Consider the following 27,178-nt stretch of genomic DNA (forward strand, 5'->3'; position numbering starts at 1 on the left):
GGCGCACCTCCCTGAGTGTGAACCCCAGGAAGCGACCGGTCAGGCTACCAGGGTGATAGTGCCCCCGGTCAGCTAGTGCTTCTCTGAACCCAGTGAGCCGAGGGCCAGCGGCCGGGCTGCCGGGTGCCAGGCTCACGGGGCCAGCCCGGCCAGCTGGCTCCTAGGGACGACCTAATGCAGGCATGGGCCGTGTTGTGTGGGAACAGCCGGCTTTCCCAGGTGCCCCGGCTACCGTCTCTGCCGGGGTCTCAGGTGTGCAGCTGCAAGGTGGGAGCTCACCTCTCTGCTGGTGTCCCCGTGCCCCCCCTAGCCAGCTCTGAGTGGCCCTGAGGCTCCGCTGGGAGGCCCTTCTACCTTTCCAAGCATTTGCTTCTTAAGAGCTGAGACCCAGCGGCCCAACCAGCAGAGCACAGCTCATGGGGACAAGCTCTTAACCAGCTCAGCTCCCGGGTCTGAGCCACCGGCCATCTCCCCATCCTTGGACGTGGGCGTGGGCCTGCGCAGACTCAGCTGAAACGGATCTGTCCCTACGGGGAGGCACGGTGCCCTGGGATATCAGGGACCCACATACAAACACTAGGACGATCTGGAAATTTGTAGCCATGAGGTTTAAACCGTTGATGCTGGAGCCTGGCCCGGGCAAACTCGCCTTCCCCCAAACCGCTGGACTCTCGGCTGAGGGCCGAGGGGGTAGCACACTAGAGACGCGCCTGGCGGGGCTGTTACTCCTGCTGTTCCCTCTGTGCTCGCTCGGGGCAGGCCCGGAGGGGCTTTGCGTCTTGATCTCATTCGGCCCACACTGAGCACCACAGGATCAGCCCTGTCACCCCCTCAGTGGGGGTTCCCTCCTGATTCGGGGTGTCTGTACTCGGTGGGGTCCAGCTGGCTCCTCAGGGTGGGAGGGCTGGTGGGCAGGCTCCGGGGTCCCCAGCTGGCCTCAACCAGGGTGTGCCCCTCCCCTGTCTTACTCCCGCACCACGGGCCTTTGAAGAAGAGCCTTGTGGCTGAGCTCATGTGAAGCCACTGGTCCTGGGCAGCCATCCAGGCCTTGGGTGAGACCTGTGACTGCCTGGGTCTCCGTCCCCGTCCTGTGTCTCCATCGCCCCGGGCAGGTGGGAACCCTGATGCTCATGCCCCTGGGGGAGGATAAGATGGAGCAGCTGGAGCGGAGCAAGGGGGAGGGCAGGCCGAGGCCTCTGCAGGTGAGGCTAGGAGCCCGAGGGAGGCCCGGTGGGCGGCCACAGTGACAGCAGAGAACCCGGCCCTGGGAATTTACAGGAGGTGCTGGCGGGAGCCCACACTTGGCCACGGTTGCCTGGAAGTAGGAGGCGGGAACACGGGCGGTGGGGGGGGGTCAGGAAGGGGGCCCCGAACGGGCGAAGTGAGGGTCTGCGCCTGCAGCTGAGGAAATGGTCCATCTCCTTCGGCTCATCAGTGACACCTGGGCCTGGGGCTCGCCTTTCCCGTCCGTCTGTCCATCTGTCTGTCCTGCCTGCAGGGCGCTGCCCTGCCCCCCCAGGGAGGGGGGTGTGGAGGTCAGGCCGCTGCAGGCGGGTGGGTCTGGGCCTCTCCTCTTGGGCAACCTCATTTCCAGGACACTTCCTCTTGGGGCAGTTTCTCGGCTCAGAGGTGATCTCTTTGGGGAGCAAGGACCCCCGTTAGTAGGAGGACAAAGGCCAGTTGTCATTATCAGCCTGGGGATGGGGCGCCCTTGAAGGGAGCTCTGGGGCTGGGGGCTGGCAGACGGGGCGAGGTGGGGTAACGGTGGAAGAGGTTAAACATCCCCCCGGAGATTTTCTCAGTGCCAAGGCTTTGGGCTCTTCCCAGAGCAAACCCTGCCAGGCTTCCTCACGGGGGCTGGAGACTCACTGTACAGAAGGGTAAACTGAGGCTCTGGGAGGGAAAGGACCTTCCTCTAAGTACAGCGGGGCTGAGATGTAAACAGGGACGCTGAGAGCCCAGCCCCGGGGCTTGGGGAGGAGCCAGGCCCCTGAAAACCGTGTCCTGCCTCCCTCCCTCCCTCCCTCCACGAACATTTTGACCTCCCATGGTGTGCCTGGTGGGGAAACGGAAAGCTGGTGGTCCCGTCCCCAGGTCCCCAGCCTCGCTGAGCCCGCACCCGTGGGAACATCAAGGAAACAAACCTCGCATAGGGACAGAGGTGCAGGCTGTCGCAGGGTGCAGAGAAGCGCCGGCCGACCTGGGAGGCGGTCAGCCAACCGCCGACGGGGCCGCCCCGGGGCTGGGCCTTCCAGCGCAAGGTGGAGGGGCCTGTGTGGACCTCATCCAGAACGCAGTCTGGCCGGGACCGGGACGGCTTGTGGGCAGGGCTGGGTGCCAGCAGAGGGAGATGACTCAGGGCAGGAAGGGAGGGCCCGGCCGGTTTCTTAGGAGCTTGGACTTTATCCCGAGGGCAGTGTGGAGCAGGAAGGGGTTTATAAGCTGGCAGTGACCTGATGGGCGGGGGCGGCAGGGGCTCTGCTTCACCCTGGGCGGAGGGAGACTCCGGACCAGCTGATGGTGCAGGGTCTCCAGCCACAGAGGGTAGGGCCCAGGCCTGCCGGGCCTCCTCTGTGGGGACAGCAGCTTCCTTGGACCCAGAGCTGCAGCCTGGAGGCAGGTCAGGCCCCACTGGGCTGCCGCTGGCCCAGGGCTGCGGAGCAGCGAGCCGGGCAGCGCTGGCCCTGCCGGCTGCGGGGCTGGGAGCGGGGACCTGCGTGTTCAGGTACGGCTTCCTGTGATGCAAGCTCAAGGAGCAGCAGGCGAACTCCTGGGATCCTCTTCCACTCCTCGACGCAGACGACGACTCCTTGCCGCCACTGTCAACAACCGCTCCCACCTCCCCGGGGCCGCGGCCGCCACACGTGTGATATTTAAACCACGCTGGTGGCTGACAGAGACGTATGGATATTTTTAATCCCAACAGGCTATTACGGTTCATATCATGTCTGTCAAATAAATATTATGAATCATTTCCCGTTATCTTTATGGGGGCAAGTTGACTACATCACTGAGATTGGGCACGGCGGCTCTCCCCAGGATATTCATCCACTTCTGTGTATACGTATGTGCGCAGAGGGAGATTTATGCAGCAATCATCGATGATAAATGCCCCCGATAAAACACATTATCTTCTTGCTTGATGGGCGGCATCTGGAGAGGGGCATGGTGGACAGGAGCCAGGGAACGGGCGGGCCACCTTCAGAGCCAGGCTGGCACTTGGATGGGCACCCAGGCTGGGACTCTCGGACTTCGCCCTGCTCCTCAGCTCCTGGGATGCGTAACAGTGATTTCCCTAGAGATATGTTCTCACTTCATGTAAGAAAGGCTCCATGATTAGGGGCTCTTTTCTCTCTTTTTATAGAAAAAGAGACTGAGGTTCAGAGAGGGCCATGTGACGGCTGGCGGCTGAGCCAGGCGTGGCCTCCCCTTCCTAGCACCTACCCGAGCACCCAGGTTTTCAAGTCTGCTGCGTGGTCCTCCTCCCTGGACTCTGGTCTTACCATCCACATACCGGTGAGAAGCAGGGAGGTGGAGCAGCTCACTGGAGGCAGGAGGCCGAGCTGCTGGTTGTCCCAAGGCTTCCCTAGGGGGCCTGACCATCAGCCTCCAAAGCGAGCGTACTGACGTCAGAGCTGGAGCCATGGCATGGCCTGCAGCCAGTCACAACCTCCCTCAGCCTCAGTGACACCGTCTGTGAAGTGGGGAAACAGGAGTCCTGTCGGATGAGATGATGCCTGGCAGTGGGGGCCAGACCTGGCACCAAGAGGCCCCCAGGAGACACCAGGGTCCTCTCCTGCTAACTCGGAACTCTCCGGACCACCCTGGCACTCTCTGCCCTTCCCGGCTGCCCCTCACCCCTCCTTCCCCTCCGCACCTGTGACTCCTTCTGGGTGACCTTGGCGATTGGTGGGAGCATCTCTTTGGAGGCCTCTGGAAGGAACCCACCAGCTCCTGCCGGGAGCTGCCCTAAAATCCTGGTCCTTCGCAGAGGCCCCTGTCCCCTCAGGCCTGTCTCACACAGCTGGTTTGCCCAAGCCGCCTTTCAGCTCCCACGGGTTTGGAGCGAGCCTCCCGGGTGCTGGTAAGCTGCCTGCCTTCAGAGCACCTGGTTCACATGGAGCCCAAGCTTTCTCTTGCCTGCGCTGGTCTGGGTGTGCAGGGCCGGCCGTCCCCCGGGGCCAGGTGCTGCCCATAGGCAGGAGCAGTCAAGGTGCTGCAGGGGTGCAGAAGCCATCCTTTTTCCCATGGCGTCCCCTTCCTTCTCCTCCCCACTAAGCAGAACAGACTGGAGGCCCAGTGTGGACCAGCAGCTTTCCTGATTTCCCCTAGACAATGGAGAGACAGGGCAGGACCCGGGGGGACCTCAGGTGAGTCCCTGCCTCTCTGGGCTTCATCCCCACCTCCCAGCTTGAGTCATCTGTCACCACGGACAGAGTGTCACCCCGCAAAGGAGCCACAGGGGTGATGAGAAAGTACTCGCCGGTCTGGGGCACTGCGGATAGGCTGGAATGCCTAAGCCCCCGCTCTGCCTGATGGGGGCCAAGGGCCCCGAACCCCTGTGAAACCCTGCTGGCCACCAGCTCAGGACCACATGGACCCTCCTTCGGGGGAAAGAACTGGAAGCAGCCAAAGTGCCCCTTGGTGCCCCAGGAACTGCTGGGAGGCGTCTGCCCAGACGCCAGTCTCGGGGGCCCCAGCCTGGCGGACACCAGCCTTTAAAAATATTATTCACCGAGCGATTCTGAAGACTGTTTACAAGACTAAGCAGAGACAGGCGCATGGAATAGGCCAAAGTACCTTAAAAAGCATCCTTCAGCGGGGGAAAAAAAGCCCCAAACAAAAAACAAAACCCTCTCAGATCCCGGCTTGTAAATAGATGGATATTACTATAAAAATATTTTTGGCTGCAGAAGCACATGGCAGGGAGGCTGGGGGCGGTTTTTTCCATGGTTAGCTTGGACCTGGTGACTCCAAATGGGGCAGCCACTGTCCCAGGCAGTGTCCTGTGGGATCATTTGCACCAAAGAGCCCCAGCTCGAGGGGAGAGGGAGAAACAGAAATAACAAGCAGCAAGCATACTTTCCACCAGGGAGCCCGGGAGTTCGCTGCCCTCTGCGGCCGGGCTCCCCTCCGCAGTCCTAGCGGCGGCTCCCCCCTGCCCCTTGCCGCCCCGCCCCCGCCCCCTGCAGATGGGAAGGTGAGGCTGAGGGCAGCTCAGCACCAGCAGCCCCCGAGGCTGGATTTGAGGCAGGTCTGCAGGGCTCCGGACCCCGTGCTCACTCCACCACCCACCCGGTCTCCCAGGGCCCCGGGGGAGGCTGGCGCTGCGGGACGCCTTCACGGGCCTCTCTCAGGCCTGGCCCGGGGAGAGGAACCCACGCGGAAATCTGCCTCTGTGTGTGGCGCCCTGTCTCCAGGCCCCAACAATTCCAAAGGGAGTCTCGCGTTTTCTGTGGCAAGGGGCAAGGGGCTGGGGGAGGGGTGGGGAGCCCAGGGTGGCAGACGGCCCGCTCTCGTGGGCAGGTGACTTCAGATGCTTCAGCCCAACCTTGGAGGCCTCCAGAACCAGCTTTCCCACAAGGGTCTGGCGTGTTCCGACCTGCCTGCCGAGCGGGCTGTTCCCCCAACGTGCTGGCTACCACCCACCTCCGGGCCACTGCTCCTGCTGGTCCTTCTGCCTGGAGTGCCCTCAGCCTTGTCTCGGCCTGATGGAAACCTCCCTCCTTCAAGATGCAACTCAGGAACAGCTGTGCCCAGGAGACATCCCGGCCCTCAGGTCACTGTCCCTAACACTTCCGGTCTGCCCATCACTCTCCACGTCAAACAACAGCTCCTTGTGGGTGTGTCTTGGCTCCCTTTTAGGCTGGGGCTCTCAGAGGGCCTAGTTCACTTCCTCGTAATAACAGTGATACAGACATAGAAAACAAACTCTGGTTATCAAAGGGAAAAGGGGTATGGGGGGATAAACTAAGAGTTTGGGATTAACATATACACTTCACTGTACATAAAACAAACAACAAGGACTTACTGTACAGTACAGGAAACTATATTCAATACCTTGTAATAGCCTGCAATAAAATAATCTGAAAAAGAATATATGTATGTATCAATGAATCACTTTGCTATACACCTGAAACGAACACAACATTGTAAATCTACTCTATTTCAATAAAAATTAAAAAAACAGTGGTAACAGTAGTGGTAGTGACTATCACTTCCTGAGCTCCTCCTCCTTGGGGCCAGACTCTCCTGGCGTTATCTCATCTCGTCATCTGCATGACTCAGCGGGAGGGTGTGGCCATGCCCCTTTTACAGATGAGGAGACCGAGGCACAGGGAAGGGAGTGGACTGGTCAGGCCACCCGGCTGGCGAGAGGCAGAGCTGGTATCCGCCTGAGTACCTAGGCTGAGCACAGGGTCTGGCCCCTGGGAAAAATGCCACAGATGTTTGTTGAATGAATGACCGATCCATGGCACTGGAAGCAGGGGGCATTCACGTTGCTCTTGCCCCTCACCTCCCCCCACCACCATGCTCACCCTCTCTGTCTAGAGACCCAGCAGGAGGCAGTGCTGACCTTGACCCGCTGGGGGCGGGAGCTGTGCAGCCTCACACCCTCAGGGGCCCAAAGGCTCCAAACATGGGCCTTGGGTTCAAATGCTGGCTTCATCCTCACTCCAGGGTGACCCGTCTGCCATGTCACCTCTCCCAGCCTCATCGCCCTCATGAGTCAGGCAGGCTAGCAGTGCCCACTGCAGTGTGTTGTCGGAGGGGACAAGCAGAGAAGCGGGTGGGCGGTCCTGGGTGCTCTCTTCCGGCCCACTCGTGACCAGCAGGGCCCCCCAAGGGGCAAGGGCATCTGGTCTCTTCGTCTCTAGCGGGATTGGCAAGGTCTGATGCAGGTCGGGAGGAGGACAGGCCAGGAGGATGGCGTTCAGACGGGCCACTGACTGTGCACATGGCCAGGGGCACGCCAGGGGGGATGGAGGCAGGCCTGAGAACCGGGGCTGGCACACGGCTCGCACACCATACGTGTCAGCACCGCTGTTTGCTCTTTTTCATCCTTTTCCTGCGTGCTTGCCCGCCCCCAGCCCCGGCAGGAGGAAATCAGTTTTAGAAGTGGGTGGCTGTGCTGCGTGAACTGGGGGAGTGGGTTTGTTGTGATGACAGATGTGGACCACAGTTAAACAGGCTGCTGCTGGAGGGAGGGGCAGGGACTGGACAGGGTGTGGGGGGGCAGACGGCAGGGTGCCCGGGATCTCGAGGGGGATGGGGAGCACGGATCAAGCAGAAGCTGGGGGGAAGTACAAGCCTGGGTCGTGGCCTGCGGCTGTGCTGGGGGAGGGAGGGCTCCCTGGCAAGCACTTGCCTGGGGCTCGTGCCCCAAGTGCCTCAAGGGCCTCTCTCCTGGACAGGTCTCAGTGGCCTTGGAGGGATCGTTTCTGGCCGTCCATTGGGAGGTGGTCCTGTTACTCCCCTATTCCACAGAGAGGAACGTGAAGCCCAGAAGGGTGGTGAGGCTTGCTCGAGGACACACGGGTGGCAGTGGGCACCATGCAGTAGGACTCTCTTTTGTCCCTGAGCAGCGGTGATGACCATCTACACTCAGGCATCACCTCCTTAACAGAGGCCCCTGACCCAGGCCCACCATGAGCCGCCCCTCTGCCGCCCACAGACTGGGTCTAACAGGGCGGAGTGCGGTGAGGAGGGAGGCGCAGTGCTGGGCCAGCCTGCCTCGGGGGTGACACCTCAGCCTGGGCTGTGCCTGCTCAGGATGCTCGGCTCTGCGCAGGTGACTCACACCAGGACCCCGACTCCAAACGCCCAAGCCATCCGGGGGGGGGGGTGCCTTTCCTTTTGCTTTTGAACAAACAAGCCATGAATTGAAAAGTCAGGGCAGAGAACTATCCAAGGCATAAAAATAGACCCCGGCCACAAAGTCAGCACCCAACGCGGCAGCCCGTCCTCGGCCTGGCGTCTTTAAGGAAGGCTCCCACAAGCCGGGGCCGCAGTGCAGCAGCAGCGTGAGCACCCCTTCCCCTCGGCCTGCGGCCCGTCCGTGCGGGCGGGGCTAGGGGGTGCCCGTCGGCCTCCGCTTGCCCTTAGGCGTGAAGGTGGGGGGCCGACTGGGGGCTCCAGGAAACAAAACACTCCTCCTCCCCCGACGGAGCCGAGCCTGTGCCCCCGCGTCAGGGCTCACGGCCCCTCCGGGCCTCAGTTTCCCCACGTGAGGGCCGGGGTGGACGCGCAGCGCGGCTGGCCGCTTTGTGTGGCCGCCCAGACAATGGCCCGGCCGCGCAGTCCGGCTCTCCTCCGCCTGCTCCGCCGGGCGGTTTTTTTGGGGCAGGCCAGGGAGGGAATTGTGCTCCCGCCCCGCCCGCCCGCGCCCCCCCGCGCCGCCGCCCCCTCCCCCGCCGCCCCCGCGCGGCTCCCGGGAACGCCTGGCGGAGGGAAACTTGCAAGTTTGCGCCGCACTCGCTCGCCTGCAACTCGGCGGCCGGGCGGGCTGGCGGAGGGGGGGCGCGCTCCGGGCGGGCGCGGGGAGAGGCGGGGGGGGTGCGCGGGGGGCGGCGGGGGCGGCGCGCTCCGGGCGGGCGGGGGACCGGCGGGGGGTGCGCTCCTGGCGGGCGGGGCTGGGCGGGCGCGCAGGCCGGGCGGGCGGCGGCGCTGCGCCGAGTCCGCGCCCGTCGCGGGCCCCCCGCCGCCCCCCCGCCGTCGCCGCAGCGGTCGGAGCGGGGCGCGGGCGCGCGCGGCGGGGACGCGGGCGCGGGCGCGCGGCGGCGGCGCGCAGCACAAGTAGTTTACATTGTTGGGCGACTTTTGCAACAACTCGCCGCGCCGCGGCCTCCGCGCGCCGCCGCCGCCGCCGCCGCCGCCGGCTCCCGCCGCCCGGGCCCGGCCGGCCGCGCCGGGGGCCGCCGCGCTCGCCCGCCCTCCCGCCGCGAGGTCGCCGCAGACATGGACACCAAACATTTCCTGCCGCTCGGTAAGTGCTCGCGGGCGGCGGCGGGGGCGGCGGCGGCGGGGCGCGTTCCCGGCGCGCGCGGGGGCCCCGGCCCGCCCCGCTCGGCCCCGCGCCCCCCGCCGCCCCGCGCGGAGTTGGGGCGCGGGGCAGGATCGGGTGGGCCAGGCAACTTTTCCCGGGGCGGCTGGGCCGGGTGGGGGCGAGGGCGGCGGGAGGCCCCCGGCCCGAGCCGGGCCCCCGACTTGGTGGCAGAGCGGGACTGGGCAGCGGGCCGGCGGCAGGGCCCGAGGGGTTGTGGGTCGGCTGGACCAGGGGGCTCCTGCCGCCGCCCCGGCAGCTCCTCGCGCCCTTGGCCCCCAGGCGCTCGGCTCAGCCGGGCGGCGCAACTTGTGCGCTTCCAGCCTCCGGCCGCCCTGGCATCGGGACGGCCTCTGCGCCGCCGCCCGGGCTGCGGAGTCCAGCAGGCCGCCGGCCCTGGAACACTCGGGACCCCTCCTCCCCGAAAGCAGCTCACGCGCGGGTGGCCAGTCACCAAGGGGCCTTACGACCGGGAACATGAAGCCTGGGAAGGACCCATTCCAGAAATGGGGCCCCTCTCTTTGGCACACCCGACTGTTCTCCGGGGCTGGCCTTACTCTTAGGGGAGGATGTCCCAGAAGCACGGAGGGTCAGTGTCCCTGTCCTTCGGCTGCCATCCCGGCCAGTGGCTTGCCTGCCCCACACTGCCCTCCAACTCCAGGCCCGGACCTGCTGAGGAGGAGGAGGAGGAGGAGGAGGAGGAGGAGGAGGAGGAGGAGGAGGAGGAGGAGGAGGAGGAGGAGGAGGAGGAAGAGGAAGGAGCATGGCCAGGTGCCCCCAGCCGCTGTCCTCCCTAGAGTTTGGGAGCCAGTGAGAGGCAGGAGAGGGGGGAGGGTGTGGGGAGACTTTATAAATGAGCCCCGGGAAGGATATTAATTTGGTGGTGGGGCCGGCAGCCAGGCTGTCAGCCTGGGTGAAGGATTTGTGCTGAATGGAAATTAAAACAGCTGATTATGAATGAAACCCGAGGTCTGTTGCCCCTCCTGCCTGCCCACCCCACTGTAGCCTAGGGTGCAGATTGGCCACTCGGTTGGCGACCAGAACACAGCACAGCTGCAAGGACGTTTGGTGAGATTGGGAGGTGGAGGGGAGCCGCATGGACCTGGCCCCCTGGATGTCTGGGCCAGGGCCTGAGCACCCTGGGGCACGCTTACAGAGTGGCACATGGCAGGGTGACTGGCATGGGGTTCCAAGTTTGTCAAATGTAAGGACTCCTTCCCTGACTGTACAACGGAGACCTCTGCAGGTGCCAAGCGGAGCGCGCTCCTTCCTCCCCAGAGCCCCCGGGTTGGGCACTCATGCCCATTTTGCAGATGAGAAAACTGGCTGGGAAAGACTGAGGCCACAGGCTACAAAGTGATGGAGTTTGGATTTGAACCCCCAGCCCGAAGTGCCTGTGTATGTGTGTGTTTGTGTGTGTGTGGAGCAGGAATGAAAATCTGTGACTCGCCACTGCCAGGCCTGACGTGGAGCTGGCGGGACCCTGTGTGGGGCAACAACATGTCCTTTCCCCCATCCAAGCTTTGCACATTTGTGTGCACACACACACACACACACACACACACACAGAGCTAGGTTCTCTGGGAGGATCCCTTTGGAGCAGGAATGCTCAGTTCTGTCTCTGCGCCCCTCCCTGCCCCCGATGAGGCAGGGCCATGGCTGGGTTCTTGGAGCCGGACAGGTCCCTGTCCCTGATATCCTGGGAGGGTCCTGGGAGTCGGCCCATAGAGGGCCCGGGCCATCGGGTGGCTGTGTTGGAGTCCCCACGAAGAGGAAAGGCAGTGCCCCAGGAACCTGGATGGGGGTCGTTGGAGGCGGGGTCGTGTCCTCCCTCCCACTGAAAGGAGGCTCAGGGGCTTCTCTCTGACCCAGCCTGTGGCCTCCCAGGCAGCCCATGCCCCAGGCCTGAGTGGAGGAGAGCCCTGGGCTCTGATTACACTTTATTTTTTTCTAAGCGTGTGACCAGCTCTGAAGTCTAGTGGAGTTGAAGGTCCATTTAAGCGGCTACTTGCCTAAGCCCTTTTGTCAACACGGCCTAATCCGTTGTGGGGGGTGAGTGTCAGAGGGCCTGGCTTGTCCAAGCCGGCGGCCCAGGGTGGACCTGGAGCTGCCCCTTGCATTGTCCGTCCGCTTTCCAGGCCTTGGGCGGAGGGCCTCCTCCTTCCTGCGCCCACTGCCCCCGGGGCTTGGCGGGCCTGGGCACTTGCTCTCGCCGGCCAGGGAGTCTCCCGGCTGCTCAGCCACCCGGCGGAGGCGGGGACGAGCCCAAGGCGCAGAACTGGAGGAGGAGGAACGTGCCCAAGGCAGCCCCCGCACCCTGCCCCTGCCGCTCGCTCGGCACCGCGGCCCGCTGGGGATGGGCGTCTGTGCTGGCGGGGGGTCCGGGCGGCAGGGCTGACGGAGCCTGTAGAGAAAGTCCCAAGGTCTCAGACCGCAGGCCCCTGGCTGCTCGCGGCCCGTTTGCCAGGGGAGGCATGAGGGGGCCGGTAGGAGAGCCGGAGGCCCAGCGGCCATCCTCTGGGCGGCTCTTGGGGGCCTGGGTGAGCTTAGAGCCCTGGTGAGGGGCGTCTGCGTCTGGTAACATCAGAGCCCTTGGGACCCAAAATAGAGCACATTCCGGGGCCTCCCGAAATAACAGGGTCACATGACTCTCTGGAGGCCGGGCCTGGAGGCCGGGCTTGGAGTTGGGCCCGCCAAGGCAGTCCTGTCTTGGCCTGGGCACTGTGGACTGTTGGGGCGTTTGTTTTGGTAAACTCCAGAGGGGGCTCTCTTTGTTGATGGGGGAAGTGTCAGGGTGAGAAAAACAGCCCTCAGATGGGCCTGGCTGTGGCCGTGGCCGTGGCCTTGCTGGCCTGAGTCCTTGCCCGGGGTTGGACGCCTGTCTGCTGTGCCTGGGCCCGCTATGCAGCCCTGACCCACTCTGCCCAAACGCGAGTGGGACGAGCTGGGGATCCCCAGGAAGGGCCACGGGGGAAGGGCCAGGCAGCTCTGAGCTGGGGCTTGGCGGAGCTGAGCGGGCAGCCCTCCGGCCGCCGGGGGCCTGCTCCCCGCTCCACCAGCTCTTCCAGCTGTGCCTGTCCTTCAGGGCCTGCGGGGAACTACGCCTCCTCCAGGAGGCCCTCTGCCTGCCTTCTCCCTGCCCCTGCCCTACCCCTGCTGTGGCTTTGGGGGTGGGGTTTGACTGGTGATCTCTGTCTCCTTTCCTGGTTGTGGAATTACTGTGTGGCACACAATGGGTGTTTGGGGTAGCCCCCTGCCTGGCAGGGCTGAGCCTGCATGCCATGGACGCTGGCATCCAGAGAGGGCCCTTCGGTGAGTTGATGTTGGACAGACTTCTGCTGCACAGAAGGTGGTGTGGGCTGGGGGTGAAGGCCCCAAACGCTGCCTAGGGCCAGTGGAGGTCACCTGCGGAGTTTTGTTTTCTTGGATCCCGTGGGTTCTTTACACAATCAGCATATTTCAGGGTCGTGGTCCCCAGTCTCAGGGCCGTCCTCCACGGGAAGAGGGCTCCTGGGCCTGACTCACCTGCTCTCTGTAGGACAGAGCAGAGGCACTGAGCTGGCTCAGGACAAGGCCTGCCCCTCCTTCCCTTCTCCACCCATCCCTAGTTTGCCCAAGCTTGTTTATGGCTGGCTCTGGTGGCCAGGGCCTTGAGGTCTCCCATTCACTGGTCTCTTCTCACGGGAACTGACCATTAACAGGGCCAGGGATGGGCAGGAGTCAGGGCCCTGGAGAGCCTGTGTGTCTGGACTCAGGGCCTGGGTGGCTGGTGGGGCTGGTGTCCATCTGGGGCTCACCTTTGAGACCTTTGTCCCAGTGCTCGCTATGCAGGTGTTTCCTGGATGCTCTGGATGGGTCAGGGGAGAGGGCCAGCCCCCCCCACCCCCCACCCCCGCTTCCCCCACCTGCGCAGTTACATTTTATAAGGTGCAGATCTACCTTCTCCTTCCTCTCCCCCTCCCCCTCCATTCAGGCCCCTTTGTCACTTCCTCCCCCCACCAGCTCTCTCTGGAATGAGCTGGCCACTCCTGGGGGGACCCCAGGAACTGCACCTTTGGTGTGGGCTGGTGGTCAGGCCACTGGGAATCGAGTCCTCTGTCCCTGTTTGTGTGTGTGGCCTGCCTGCCGGCCTCTCAGAGCCTGACCGTCCACCTGTAAGGTGGACGCCTCGATTGGTTCCTCCACGGTGCTGGGGAAGGCAGTCCATCTTGTCAGAGGGGCATGTCTACCTGATGATCCATCTTCAGAGTTGAGGCCTGTGGCCAGAGCATCCCTGTGTCCCCCGCCTGGGTCAAGTGGAGCCCAGTTCTCGAATGTTGGACCAAAACAGGGCCACAAAGCAGAGAAGATGGCTGGTGCCGTCAAGCCTGCAGAGTGGATGTCGGGAAGAGGGCTGCCCCCGGCCCTACCTTCCGCTCTGCGTGAGCGCTGACGTGGCCCCTGATCTGGGCTCCCTGACCCCTGTGGGGTCCCTGCTATGTGCGCCCTGCCCAAGGCCCGCGGGAGGCAGGTGGGGCGGGGGGCTCGCACGCCCACCCGAGCCCGGTGTGAGATGTTCTGAGCAGTTGCGCCCCGGCGCCTCACAGACGGGGAAATTGCACCCTAGAGTTACAAAGCAATTGTCTAGCTCAGCAGACGAATGAGCGTGAAATGGAGCAGAAAGCAGCTAGAGAAAATTGGCCCAGGACGTTGCAGGGGAGAGCAGGGTGCACACGCGCGTGTCGGGCCCGGGGTGCGCCCGCTCCCGCGTCCAGACCTGCTGCCTCCCTCGCGGGCCTGCAGCTGGGCCCTGCCTGCGCTCCGCCTGGCGGTCTGTTGCTTGTCGCTACGTCTGCGTGTCCTCTTGTCCCAGAGGCCTGTGTCCCCGTATCCCTGCCCATGGAGCAGGTGAGCCGGGTGGCCGCTCAGGTCCTGATTTCTGTGGTGTCCAGATTCCAGGTGGGTCTCTTGGTCCCTGCCTGTCCTGTTTTTCTAAATCTCTCCCGAATTGTCCACGGCCCTATGCTGCCTCTGCGGGGACACGATGGCTCCTTCTGCTGGGTGCTCGCTGTGGACCTGGGACTTGATTTCTGGGACCTGGTGAGGGCCTCATGGGGACAGCCCAGCGAGTGGGTAGGAAGACTGGCTTGCTGTGAGGCCCGCCACAGCCTTTGCACCGCGCGGCACCTCTGGGCTGTCCAGCCTGCTTTTTCTCAGTAAATTGCTTTCCCACTGTGCCCCCGACCCCCTGATCCTCAGGTGGCATCTTCTGAAGCCATTTGCCTGGCGGGGGTGCTGGGTGTGCACCCTGTCATGGCTCCCTGGGACTCTGTTACACGTACATCTCAGGCCCTCGGGTGAGTGTTTTGTGCTGGGAGACTCGGGGGCAGGGGGAGCTTCCTTGTGTGTGTTCTGTCCCCGATCACTCCTTGAAGGCTGTCTGGGGAGTGGAGACCCTCATCTTCCTCCAGGGTTGTCCTTGGCTGGGGTGGGGCGGGGCCAGGCTGTTGATATGCTGGAAAACCATGGATTGGGTCAGCAGCCAGAGGTGCAGCCTGAGGACCCCTGAGGCCTGGCGCCCCCTCATCCCGCCCGGATGGAGCTGGCTGGCAGCGAATTCCTGAGGGACCTGGTCGGAGGAGGCTGGGTGAGGACAGCCACACCCGGTCCCCAGGGCAGGGCGGGGCCTTGCTTATCTCTGTGTTCCCCGTCCTGAGCGTGTGCACACGCACACATGCATGCGCAGGCATGTGATTACACACACACACGCACACAGGTGCACACACGGGCACGCACAAGCATGTGTACCTGGGCACGCACAGCCACGCGTGCATGCGCTCACACGCGCACGTACTTGTGCACGGGCCTGGCCCGGCTGGTGCTTCTGACAGTCTCGAGGCTCTTCCGTAGCAGGACTCAGGCCTGCTGGTGGCTCCGTGCACCCGGTGCCTCGGGCGCACCCGCTGGTGCTGGCGTTGGCCTGCTGCCCCGTGGAGGTGGGCGTGAGCCCTGGAGGTGGTGCAGGCTTCCTGCTGGAGCCGGTTCTGGCGTGGACTCTGAAGGAGAGGCCGGATTGCAACAGGTGGGGGGAGGGGCCCCGGGGGAGGGTCAGCTGAGACAGAGGCCCAGAGGCCTGGCCCCGAGGCCGGTGTGGCTGGGGCTGGGAGAGGAGGTCCTGTGTGAGGGGGTTGGAGAGACCGGCGGCCAGCCGGGGCCACGGGGTCCGGTGTGGTGATGTGCACCGTTGGAATGGGGCCTCCAGCTCTGTGCAGAGGCTGGGCTGGAGGACGAAGGGTCTTTGGTGGGCTTGGAGCCCAAAGTGGCAGGTGCTCCTGTGAGTGGGCCCTGGCTGGGTCACTCAGTGCGGCAGCATGGGCTGGGGGCTGGGACTCCAGGTGGCTTCCTGGGAGGTCGGACTAGGCTGCTGGGACCCTGGGCTGGGGAGCGCTACCTTTCCTGAGTGCGGGGCTGGGGGAGGAGCCCCCCACCCCTACCCGGCCCTCGGTTTCCTCCTGTCGCCTCTCCCCTTCAAGGTCCTGGGGCCCCTAGCCTGTCCTTGGGGACATGCTCTCCACCTCATGTGCAGCCCCCACATGACCTGAGATGTTCCAGGGTCTGGTGTGCTAATGGCTTCAATGACGTGGTCTGGGGTGTCTGGGAAAGGTGATGGAACAGTCTGGAGGTCAAGGGGGCCTGAGCCCAGTCCTGGAAAGGCACGTCTGACCAGAGCACCAAATGAAGCTGGGGGATGGGCTGTCCTTGGGGAGCAGGGTGACTGGGCCTCCTGGGGGGCAGGGCAGGGACTCAAGGGCCAAGATGGGGACCAGCCCTGGGTGCTGGGGAAATGGGATATTGAAGGCCTTTGGTGGGCTGGAGCCACTGAGGCCCTTGATGTGAATTGATACCTCGGGGTCCTCTCTCCTGAGATGTTCATGGCTGGCCCGTGGCTCTGAGTTCCTGAGCCAGGTGCTGGCAGCACTGTCAGCTGGGGCTGGGGACGCAAAGGGAGCCCGTGGTCTCCTTCCCGGGGGCCCAGAGCCTAGCCCTGGCCTCCCTGTGCCTCTGTGGGCCCATCTGAGCAGTAGTGGTTTCTAGCTGTGCCTCGGTTTCCCTGGTCGTGCCCAGGGTGCTGGCGTGAAGGGTCCCCGCAGAGGCTGCGGCAGCCCTGAGCCCGGAGCCTCCAGCACGGAGGGCAGGGGGCAAGGGCAGAGTGAGCTGGGCCCGGGCCAGCCGTGTGTGAATCCTGCATTGGCCGTGGATGAACCCCGTGGAGCTCAAAGCCGGCCGGGTGTGGCGGCCGGGCTGTAACGAGGTTACTGATTCAACAGGCTTCCTCGTGCTGCCGCCCTGAACCAGGGAGGCTGGGAGCCCCGGGGAGGGATCTAAGTAGCCCATAATTGACCAATTTAGCTTAAGTGTCCGCACTGGCCCCCGGCAGAGGTCAGGTGGTGACAGCCCAGGTGGCGGAGTCGCCTCGCTCACAGGCTCCCGATGGACAGCTGCCTTCTGCCAAGCCCTCTGGGGCAGGTGCCGTTGGGCAGCTGGCCCTGAGCCTCCACCTGGAGCTCCCTGTCCCCATCCCCTCCCCACCTGTCTGTGGGACTGTGTCTTCTGGAAGCCTGCATGCTTTCCCCGGCCAGAGCCAGCCGGGCTGTCCCTGTGCCGTGTAGACATGGGGCAGTTGGCACGGTTCGGGGCTGGGTGCCGGGCTGCCTGTGTTCCACACTGTCCCCGCTTTTCACTTATATTTCGGGTAGTGGCATGGCCTCGTAGGGACATGGAGGGTCAGCCGAGTGCGGGCACAGGGCGGGCGGGCTTGGTCTGTCCTGGTAGAGCAGGTGCCCGGCCAGCGTGGGCTGCCGGCCTGCTGGCCGGTCTGAAACATGGGCACCCGTGCGGCCCAGCGTGGTGTCCAGGTATTGAGGAGTGGGATGGAGGTGACCCCACGACTGACCGTCAGTGACAGCTCACCCCACACCATGAGGATGTACCCAGGGCCCTGCCGAGGGGCTGGAGGGCCAGTCTGGCCCCTGCTCTCCGGGAAACCCAGGCCTCGTGTCCAGAGCACCTGCCTTGCTGACCGTTTGCCCCTCAGAGGCTGGGCCAGGCGCTGGGCTGCATTGGTCAGTGGTGGCTGTGGCAGTGGCCTCTGCTGAGCCACCCTGTGCTCTGCCCTCCCCATGGACAGGCCGCGAGGTGGGGGCTACTGTGTCTCCCCCTTTGGGATGAGGGCTTCAGGCTTGGGGAGCTTGAGTGACGCCCCCAGGGTACCCTGGCTGGGAGGGCCCAGAAGGCCACGCTGGGGTCCAGGCTGCAGTGGGGGTCCTTCCCAGAGACAGTCAGTGCCTGCTGTGTACCCCCGCGACTGGGCTTTGTCCGGAGCAGCTTTGCGGTGCCCTCAGTGGAGGCTGTCACTGCTGCTCCCAGGAGATGTCTGCATGGTTGAGCTCTTGGGGGGTTCTCTGAACCCCTTTGTGTTGCCCTGCCTGGGTGGGCGTCTGGTCACCCCCCTGCCTCTGTGGAGCAAGAGAGCCCGTCCGGTGCAGGGGTGCCGCCTGGGGTGGGGTGGACGGTCCAGTTTGCTCTCTGACCCAGCTTGCTGCATGCTTGGGCAGGTCCCTTCTACCCCGCGGGTCTCGATTTCCCTGGGGCCCTCTGGTTGCTGGAACCTCTGCCCCTCCCTCTCTTGGCCTCGTTCCCACGAGCTGGTGGCCGTGCGATTGGGGCGGCACAGCTGGGGACCAGCTCCTCAGGGAATGGCTCTGTGCCCTCCTCCTTTTGAGGGGGTAGACCTGGGTGTGGGGGAGAGGTGGGTGCCTGGGAGCTAGGAAGTCGGCTGGGGCGGGGCACATGGTCCCTCGAGCTGGCCAAGCTCTGCTTTTTAGCTGAGTGTCACAATGAGACACTGTGGGGGGGGGCACAGGCAGCGGGGAGACGGGTCGTTATGACGGGGCCGTGGGCAGAGAAGGGACAGATGCTGCACCCCGTGGTCTGGCTGACCCCTTCCCTCCTGGGGCTCTGATATCCCTCTCTGGATTCTCCATGGCCCCCCGTTGCCCCAGTGTGGAGGCTGGGCCTCTGCTCGGTGTCACGTGGCCCTGAAGCCTCTCCGGCCTCATCAGGCACCGTCTGCTCTGCTCTTTGGCTTTCTGTGTTGAAAGCTTGCTAGTGGGAAAACCTACCCTGTGTGTTGAATGAGTGCCAGCCCTGAGTTGGGGGCTACGTGGTCCTGGGCTGGGGGGGGTTATCTTTCTGGGCCAGAGTTGCCTCACCTGTAAACCACCCTGGGAAATCAGGGAGGCTTCAAAGACGAGGTGACGTTAGGTTTTTAGGGAGCAGTAGGAATTTGCTGGGTGGGCTGTGGGGAGGGAGTCAAGGCAGAGAGAATGAGTGGACCCTTGCCAGAGAGCTCTGGCACCAGCCGAGGGCGTGGAGGGGGCGCCCACGTGGGCGTGGGTAGGGGTCCTGCCTGGAGGGCTGGGGAGGATCTGACTGCGCGGCCAGGCTCCTCTGGCTTGCCTCTTGCTGGCTGGTCCACAGGCCTGTGTTGGTGAGGAACCTGTGAGCGTGGGGGTGCGGTCAGCTGGTCTGGGAATAATTAACCTTGGGAGGTGGTGAGACTGGGAGTGGGCCTGGCTGTGGTCTGGCAGCCCCTGGCCGGCTGCGGGCAGCCCCTCGGAGCCGTTTTCTGCCGCCTGATGTCCCCTCTGCTTCCCGGGCCTGGAATGTTCTGGTCTAGGGCATGACCCACGCTGACCCAGCACGTGTTCTTATACCAGCTTGGATCTCCGGCTCCTGGGGGAGTGGCCATCGCTGGGCCCCCCTCCTGGTGGGGTGGCTGAGGGCCCTTCCCCCACCCCCACCCTGTCTGGTCCATCCTGTGGTCCCTTGCCTTGGCCTGTGCCCCTCCTTGTGGGCGGCACCAGGCGTCTTTTGCCCCGGAGCCTCCTGCCTGGGTGCTGGGCTGTCTGGTGGCTCCTCACCCTCTCCTCGTCTGAATTGAGGAAAACAGCAGTGATTGGGGGCAGAGTCCATGGGAGGTGGCAGAGCTGCCCCCGCCCCACCCCTGCTCCTGGACTTTCTGCCCAGGATCAAGGTCAGGAGGAGGGTTGGGAGGTGGGGGCCTTGAACACTGGGTGCCTGGCTGCTCTGGGCCCAGACAGTGGTGAGGCGGGCCACGGCCTGGGGCGGGGCAGCTCTGGGCCCGGCTGGAGAGGCGAGGGCAGTGGGGATGGGAGCGGGGCCTTCGCCCTCCCCGCCCTGTCGCCCTGGGTGCAAGGTCAGGGGCAGCAGCCTCCCGCTCCGGGGCTGGGACTCCGGGGAGACTGCTGCCCGGGGGACGGGGGCATGCTCAGGGCCACTGGCCTGAACTGTTCTGGCTCTGCCACATGAGCTTCATGGCTTGGAGTACGTTACTTCCTCCGTTTATCTCGGTTTCCTCACTTGTGAAATGGAGAGATGTGGGGCTGGGCTGGAGGTGGGAAGTACCCGATGGCATGCTGCGGCTCCGGCCGGGACGCCGGCAGACACCTCTGGGAGTGCAGCCCGTTTCCCCCTGGGGCCCCAAGGCCGCGGAGCCCCCTGCTCACCCATGGGCTTGGCTCATAGGTCTCGTTTGCTGCTGGGCGCACGGCGCATGGCGCTGGCACCACACCAGCCTCGGAAGATGTTTGTTGACTGAATCAGTGCTTTCCAGTGCTTTCTGCAAGTGTCTCTCCCACCCCCTTCACTTCAGGGACGCTGTAGGGGTGAGCCCACCCCGTGTGAAGCTGACTTTTAAAATGATCATTATTTCAATCACCCTCCTTCTGGGGGTCCTCCCCAACTTTTCAAGGGAGGGAAGTCCTGCTGTGTGTCTGCCCTGGTGCCAATTCCTGGGAGGGGAGCAGGGAGAGGCGGGGGCCCTGCCCTGGAGGTTTCTGGGCCCATGCTTGCAGCTGGGGGCCCTGGGAGCCCTCAAGGGAGCCCGAGGCCAGGTATGTGAATGAGCGTGTTCCTGCCCACGATGAGCCCCGACCCTCGACTCTGCTTGCTTTAGACGCAACTGCCACCTGCTGCTGGACAGAAGGCTTCCCCTGGACTCAGTGCTCAGATGCAGGGTCAGGCCCCTCAGCCCTAGGTGACTGCCTGTGTTGACACCCTGCTCCTTCCTCTGCTGCTCAGCGCGGCTTGTTGAAACTTGGCTGGTGAGGGTGGGAGACGGTGGAAGTCAAAGCCTGGCTGAGAGGTTCAGAGCAGACGTGCCAGCTTGCTGTCTACTCACCGGTCCGTCTGACTGGCTGTCTGTCTGCCGACTCCTGGGAGGCAGAATTGAGTGAAGCCCAGCCATCAGGATGGTGAGTGGTACTCGGGGTCAGGGTGGACTGGGACGAGCCCCAGGACCACCTTTTGTGTCACCTTGGACCAGAGTTTTAAAACCTCTCTGGGCCTCAGTTTTCTTACCTGTGAAGCGGGGCTTGTAGTGAATCTGGAGCTGAGGTTGACCCACGTGGCCATGCCTGCCTTTGGTGTGAGGGAGGAGATGGTGTGAGTGGTGGTGGTAGGACATACTGGCACTGAAGGGCACAGCTTGCCTTAGTGTTCAGGGGGTTGGGCACTCTGAATTGGGTCCTGAAGGATGCATAAGAGTTTGCCTGGGAGAAGTAAGTTTCTGCGTCCTCAGATCTGCACGTTAGCTTTGTCTGCGTGCGGCCTCCTCAGAGCTTCTTGAATCTGCCCGTGATGAGCTGCGGGCAGTGAGGGGAAAGGGTAGAGATGGAATCAGAGAGCATGGAGAAGGCTCTGGGACTTCTGCCTCGGGTAGGTGGAGCCGCTGGGGGGGTCCCGGGAGGGTTGGCGCCTGGACTGTGCTTGGTAGGGGGCCCTGCTGCTGTGAGAGAAGTTGGGGTGGAGGGCAGGGCAGGAGAGTGGTAACTAGGCGGAAGCTGTCCAGGGCGCTCGGCCTGAGCACCGGGAAGGGTGAGGAAAACCATGGAGGGGGCGGGGCCCATCAGGACTTTGGTGTGGGATGCGGCCTGTCACGTGGGCCGCTGCCTCCTGGATGCAAGCAGCTGGGCAGTCAGGAGCACGGCTTTAGGCCACTGTGGCCTGGCTTGGGCCCCGAGTCAGCTCCGAAACTGCAGACGGGGCTCACGGTAGCCCCAGCACCCTTGGGCACCCGGGACTAAGGGAGATGCTGCAGGCAAAGCGCAGAGCACAGCCTGGGGTGTCCCGGGCCTCTCTGGGCCTCGCTCTCAGTCTGGAGGGTGGGCAGATGTCGGGGCACGGCCCCTGGCCTGGGATGGGCCACTGCTGGGCCTTCGATCCCTGCTGACTTCTGGCTCCCGTGGCTGGCGTGGGAAGGGATTTATAAAAAGAAAACGTGTGGTACTCATGGCCACCTCATGCCGGGTGCGATCTGAGTCCTTCTGGCTGTAGGACCACGGGCAGCTCTGGTTCGAGGCCGACTGGCCCCCAGCCCAGGTGGTGCTCCTCCCACCCTGGCTGGCATCCTCCCCGCCTCCATCCCAGGGTCACGGGGTGAGGTTGCGTCTCCTGGTGCCCTCGAAACTGCAGCTCTCGGGAGGGGCGTGCTCCCCGCGTGCGTCTCCCCAGCCACGGCGACCTCCCTGCCCGCAGCTTGTAGCCGAGACTTACCTGCTTGTGGACAGTTATTGCGTCTCCTGCATTGGGCCTTGGGGATGCTCTCGTGGCCAGCTAATGGAGAGGGGGAGGGGCTGGCTCCTGAGCCCACGCTGGTCCTGGACGTGGCTGATAAGCCGTGGGGCTTGTTATCAGAGGGGGCAGTCAGTGCCCCCCACCCCCTTGCCATCACTTCAGCCCTGCAGTGAGGCCAGGTCCTGCGCTCAGCCCGGCCCCCTGGGCCAGGGGAGGGGGTCAGGTGCATCACGGCCTCGGGGAAGTGAGTGGGCCACGCAGGGGCCTGGGGCTCCCAGGGAGATCCCTCCAGGGCTCTAGGGATGGCCTGCCCCGAACCTCCCTCCCCTGCTGACCCTTGGTCCCTCTTGGGGGCTGGCCCTGCACGCCCCCAGCCCCCAACCCCACTCCAGTTTTTGGGATGAATGTTGTCAGTGTCATCATCTCCCTTACTGTCTAGGCCCTTCTCTTGGTGCTGGGTGCCCACTGGCCGCCACTGGAGTCCCTGACCTTGGGCTCGGCTCCTAGGACCTGGAGGCCAGAAGGCCCAGGGCCTGCCTTCTTACCCTCTGCTCTCACCTGTGGGGCCTGTACCTTGGGCTCTCGGGCCAGCTCAGCGGGTCTGTGGGCTGGAGGGGCTGGGCAGAAAGGCTAGGGCTGGGAGGGGAGGGCATGCCTGCTCCTCTCCGCTCCCCGCCCTTGGGCACTCCATCCTCCCCAGACCCTCCTTGAGGACTTGGAGCCAGAACCATGGGTGGGGCACAGAGAGTGGGCAGGGTCACTCCTGTGGCCGGGTTCCAGAGCCAGGGTGCACGTGTGCGGGCCTCTGTGTGGATGGTGTTTGAGCCTATGTGGGCGTGAGGGTGTGTGCTCCGTGGGTCCAGCACAGGCGGGCCCAGGTTGGAGGTGGGAAGTGGGCAGGTGCCGGGGTGGGGTGTGTGCAGGGAGCCCGGTGTGCTCAGAAGTGCAGGGAGGCCGAGGGGTACGCGAGCTGCAGGAGGATTTGGGGCTTTCTCCTGGGGCTGGAGTGTGGAGCAGGCTGAGAGCAGTTGTGTGTTCCGGGGAGACCTCGGGCTGTTTGGGGACTGCCGGTGCTGGCTCAGATGATTGCTATCACCCCAGACCTCCCTGGCCAGTCCCCTAGAGCTTACCCCAGTTCCCAGGGCTCGGTGAGGGGTTCGATGAACTATGGACCTCGTGGCAGGCACTGACGGGGCCCCTGGGAGGGACGAGGACACTCTGAAGAGGTACGTGGTGGCCTGGTGTGGCCCATCCACGGCACACGTCCCGCGGCCCCAGGCCCGGGCTGTGGCAGCGTCATTCACGGTCTGCAGCCCTTTCGGTGGGTGCCCTCGGTGGCTCAACTAGTTGCTGAGCACTGACCCAGCAAGTGCCTTCCCGAATGAAGCCGGTAGTGGATGGACAGTCTTCACGCTGCCAAGGGCCGGGGTGCTGGGGTGTGTGAGCCGCAGCCTGGCCTCAGTGGCCTTCCCTGTCCCTCTGGATGGGGTGTCTCAGCTCCAGGATCTCTTCTGGGGAGGCTATGCCCTGGGAGAACAAGCCAGTCTTGAAGCCAGGGTCAGTCATGCACACTTTAGTGTGAATGAGCCTAATGCCAACCCTGTAAGGGACCAACCGGAAAGGATAGGAAAGAAGGCTTCCTCTGATTGTGTAGATGAGGAAATTGGGGTCTGAGCTGCTTGGAGAGCCAGGCTGGGTCTCTTACTGAAGTCTGGGGCCCTTATCTCCTGCTGCCCACTCTGGGGCAGAGGGAGTGTTCGGACAGGGAGGGTCCTGGAGGGGCCCTGGCAGAGAGAGGTGTGTGGCAGGCCTGAGTGAGATCGTGGCTGGTGATGCCGGAGCCTCGTGCTGGAGCCCAGCTCCTTGCCCAGGGTCACACGACTCGTTGGCTGCAGAGCTGACTGGCCCCGGGCTCTCGAGGTCTCTCCCTGAGGCGCTTCCTGACCAGGGTGCACAGTTGAAGCCCCGGGGCAGCCGGAGGAGGGGGTAGACATTCCTTGTCTGGGAGGGGCCCGGAGCTGAGCCTGCCCCGTTGGGCTGGGCGCTGGGCGGCGAGATTCAGTGCTTCCTACACAAACAACCAGGGCTGGCTGGAGCAATTTTATTTTTATTTCCTATTTTTACTTCCCCGTTGGCTCTTTTTAGCAACTCTGGGTTAGATAGGCCCCCGCCCTCCAGTCTCCACCCGGCTTCCTGGCCCAGGCTGGGGGCTGCGGGGAAGGCGTGCGTGTGCGAGACTGGAGTTGGGCAGCTTGGCTTGCACACACCCGGTGACGGGGAGCTCACCCTCTCCCTGGTAGTGCAGGGTGGCTCCTGTTCATCCCCTGGGACCAGTCGTGGGAGTGGGTGGTGGCCGGGGATGTGGCCTCGGTACACGACTCAGGTCCCCACACTCTCCTCTGACTCTCGGCTGGAGGCCAAAGTTGGGGTGGTCATGAAAGAGGAGAAGGGGTGATTGGTGTGGGTGCATCTGCTGGGAGGGGTGGGCGGGGGACTTGAGAGTAAATAAATACTCAGCATTTCTGTCTCGGACCTGGTTGGGCAGCACCCAGGGCCGGGCTGTACGTGACCTCGCTCAGACTGCATCTACCCAGGGCCCTGGCCTGACCCACTGAGGGACCAGCCATGCTGCGGGGCTGGCGAAGCGGGGTTGTTGGAGGGCCTGACTAGGTGACGTCTTCCTGCGATGGCGGCTGCTGGCTGGGGGGGACGTGGAAACCCAAGGGCTTATGGCCGGGCCTGCGGCGGGGTGGGGCCCTCGCCGCCACGAGCACAGCCGGGCCTCGTGCCGGCACTCGGTGGACGAGGGGTCTTGATTTTTCGGGTCAGGCCAGAGAACGCACCAGGCCCGCCGTGGCCCCCAGGCCAGAGTGGGGCTGGGGTTCGGGTGGAGGGCCGGGGGCCGCAGTGCGCCGAGCGGCCAGGTGCCGGCCTGTGCCCATCCCGCGGCACTGCGTGTGCAGGCGAGGACCGGGCTCAGAGCCCGAGCCGATGCTCAGGGCCACGCAGACTGTGGGCTTGGGGCGACCCGTCCCAGGTGCTGTGTAGACGAGGAGACCGAGGTGCAGAGGGCCAGGCGGCCGCTGCCCCAGGCCCCACAGCCGTGCGGGCCCTGGAGCCCGGGCTCGGAACTGCATCGTGCCACCTGTTCCAGGCCTGCAGCGGGAGGGGCCGGGCAGAACAGGCCAGGCCGAGACGGCAAAGGCCAGGGTTTATCCAGGGCCTGCTGTGGGACCAAGCGCATGGCAGGGGGCTGTGGGGTCAGAATTGAAGACCCACATGGTCCTGATGTCAGGGTGCTGCTCGCCCGGATGGGGATACGGGATATAGACATTTTCCACGCAGAAAGGTCCATCTCACCTGTACTCAACAAATGTGCCAGGTGAGGGGCGGTCAGAGCGTGGACAAGTGAGTCTGGGTGGGACCCCAGTGTGCTGCTGGCACCTGAGTGTGCAGGGCTCTGCGGGGCAGGCAGGCCTGCCAGGGTGAGGTGGGGATGGGCGACGGCAAAAGCTGGGTAAGGACGCCTGGGCCCCTCTGTGCCCAGTGGTGCCCACTCTGTGCTGGTCACTCCAGCTGCTGACAGTACAGTAACGGCAGCTGCCAAGTGGCTGGTTGACCCTGGACTCCATCCCCCTGAGCCCCACTGATACCTGGGACCCTCTGCTGCCCCGGGGGTGCTGGGTGGGCTTCCCGGACTGGCCCAGATTTACCTGGTAGGTTTGCGACTCTGGCCCGAGGGGCCAGTGGAGAACGCAGAGGGAGGAGCTTGCGGGCCTCGCTGCTGGCCCTGCCTGCCCTGGCTGGCTCAGCCAGACTCAGCCGGTGGCTGCCGAGGTGGCTTTTCTGCCTGGCATGAGTGACGTGGATGGCGTGGTCCTCGAGGGGCCCGGCGGTGCGTGCACATGTGTTGCCAGCGTTGTGTGCAGTCTCTTCATCAGAGGCCAGAAAACAGTCCTGTGGCCGAGGTGGGTGAGGGGTACCTCCTCCTTGGAGAGGCCCCAGAGATTATGGGATTTCCGCCCCCCTGCCCTGCGGAGGTAGTGTGGGCAGAGGGCATCTGGCTGGCGGCACTGCCTTGTCACTGCTGGGAGGAGGGGCTCCTCCCGGAGCCTGGGAAGCCACGTGTGGGCTGGGTGGCCCTGGAGTGCTGCACAGGCAGGACTCCTAATGCCTGGCTCAGGTCCTCCACTCAGCCCTGTGCAGCTGTGTGACCTGGGGCAGCGTCTCCCTCTCTGAGCCTAGACTTTGTCACCTGTGGAGTAGGGTGATGACATTCACTCCCAGGGTGGTCGTGAGGGTGAACTTAGTAGGGCCAGGCCTTCAGTTCTTACCTGGGAGCAGGGAAGAGCTGTGGCTGGGGGCGTCTCTGACTGTCAGTGTCCTCCTCTGCGGAGGAGGAGAGGACTGTCTTGCTCTGATGTTGGGGGGCCTGTAAGGGTCGGTGTTCTGCAGCACCTGGAATGTGGGGGAGCACCCAGTGATGGGCTGGTCAGTGTGGGGACCCCGTGGGAATTGTCCCTGGGAAGGAAGTGTTTCCCTGGGAGGGGCGGTTCCGGGGGCAGCTGGTTCCAGAACCTTCTGGGGCCCAGGAATCTCTCAGGGCCAGGAAATGAGACCCATTGCCAGGTGAGGCCTTGACGTAGACTTGTGGGGGTGGGGTGACCCACTGGCCTTTTCCCTGCTCAGTGTGTCCAGGTGGGTGGTGTCCTGGTGGGTGGGCTCAGGGGACCAGCCTCCCCGCCCCTGCAGGCGCGGCATCCAGCTGTGGGATGGTGTGATTCTGGGTTTGCCTCTTCCTTCAAGCAAAGAGGATCTTTCGTAACTGTGGGAAAGAGCATTTCCTCCCCGAAGTCGGGTGGGGGCGTGGGCTTGGTCAGCAGATGTGACGTCCCTGGCGCCCTCGTGCCCTCCTGCCGGCGACACTCGCGGGCCCGTTGCCAGCCCTTGCGGCCCCACCAGAGTTGGGGGGTCGTGCCTGCTCAGCGCTCCCCCTGAGCTGGCAGTCTCCTGAGGGGTCCCCCTGGCTGAGTGGAGCCCTGAGAGGCCCCTGGTGGGCCTGGTCTGCCTCCGGTCTAGTTCTTCGCCCCTGCAGCCTGACTCCAGGGCCTGCTTCCCTTGAGACGGTCCCCAGGCCTGAGCCCAGTGTCCCTGCCCGCCGCAGGTCCCTGTTCCACGCCTGGGAGGGCATGTGGCCAAACACGGACACATACCCTGTCCTGTCCCAGGGCTCAGTTTTCCCCCAGGGGCCCTTTCCAGCGCTGACGAGTGAGTGTGCGGTGGCCTAGGGTCCTGGGGTGGGGGCGTGAGCTGGCTCCCTCCCTCCCCCGGGCCTGCAGCAGGTGCTCGGCGGGGGCCCGGGCTCCGCGTGCTCAGCTTCCTGCCCCGGCTGCTGGAAGGGGTTGTGATTCGGGTGCCCCCGCCCAAGCCCGGGCTCCTGACTCGGCAGCCGCAGGGTGGGGGAAACCGGGTTTCTCTATAAAACCCCAGCCCGGGGCA

General features: G+C 64.3%; 2 protein-coding genes across 6 annotated transcripts in view; one reads left to right on the forward strand and one right to left on the reverse strand.

Moving 5' to 3' along the window:
- Nucleotides 1–8,832: 8,832 nt before the first annotated feature.
- The window catches only part of RXRA (retinoid X receptor alpha), a 96,270-nt gene continuing 77,924 nt past the window's right edge, over nucleotides 8,833–27,178 (forward strand). Inside the window, exon 1 of the mRNA XM_032478881.1 lies at nucleotides 8,833–8,986. Coding sequence (XP_032334772.1) covers nucleotides 8,959–8,986 — 28 coding nt within the window. The 5' untranslated portion in view covers nucleotides 8,833–8,958. The remainder of the gene's footprint in view (nucleotides 8,987–27,178) is intronic.
- On the reverse strand, nucleotides 9,030–25,546 carry LOC116663319 (proline-rich protein 36-like). 5 transcript variants are annotated; one of them, XM_032478887.1, is made up of 6 exons: nucleotides 25,393–25,546; nucleotides 23,966–24,089; nucleotides 23,042–23,206; nucleotides 20,465–22,877; nucleotides 13,096–15,078; nucleotides 9,030–12,575 (listed from the first exon to the last, which is right to left on the reverse strand). In XM_032478887.1, the coding sequence occupies exon 6, from the start codon at nucleotides 12,336–12,338 to the stop codon at nucleotides 11,280–11,282; it is 1,059 nt and encodes a 352-aa protein (XP_032334778.1). In that variant the 5' UTR covers nucleotides 12,339–12,575; nucleotides 13,096–15,078; nucleotides 20,465–22,877; nucleotides 23,042–23,206; nucleotides 23,966–24,089; nucleotides 25,393–25,546; the 3' UTR covers nucleotides 9,030–11,279. The 5 variants fall into 5 exon arrangements, with proteins under 5 accessions (XP_032334778.1, XP_032334775.1, XP_032334774.1 ...); XM_032478884.1 differs by having other exon boundaries at nucleotides 20,465–21,772; nucleotides 22,810–23,206; XM_032478883.1 differs by having other exon boundaries at nucleotides 20,465–20,748; nucleotides 21,659–23,206.

This window comes from Camelus ferus, chromosome 4 (genome assembly GCF_009834535.1).
Source record: "Camelus ferus isolate YT-003-E chromosome 4, BCGSAC_Cfer_1.0, whole genome shotgun sequence".
Taxonomy (NCBI): Eukaryota; Metazoa; Chordata; class Mammalia; order Artiodactyla; family Camelidae; genus Camelus; species Camelus ferus.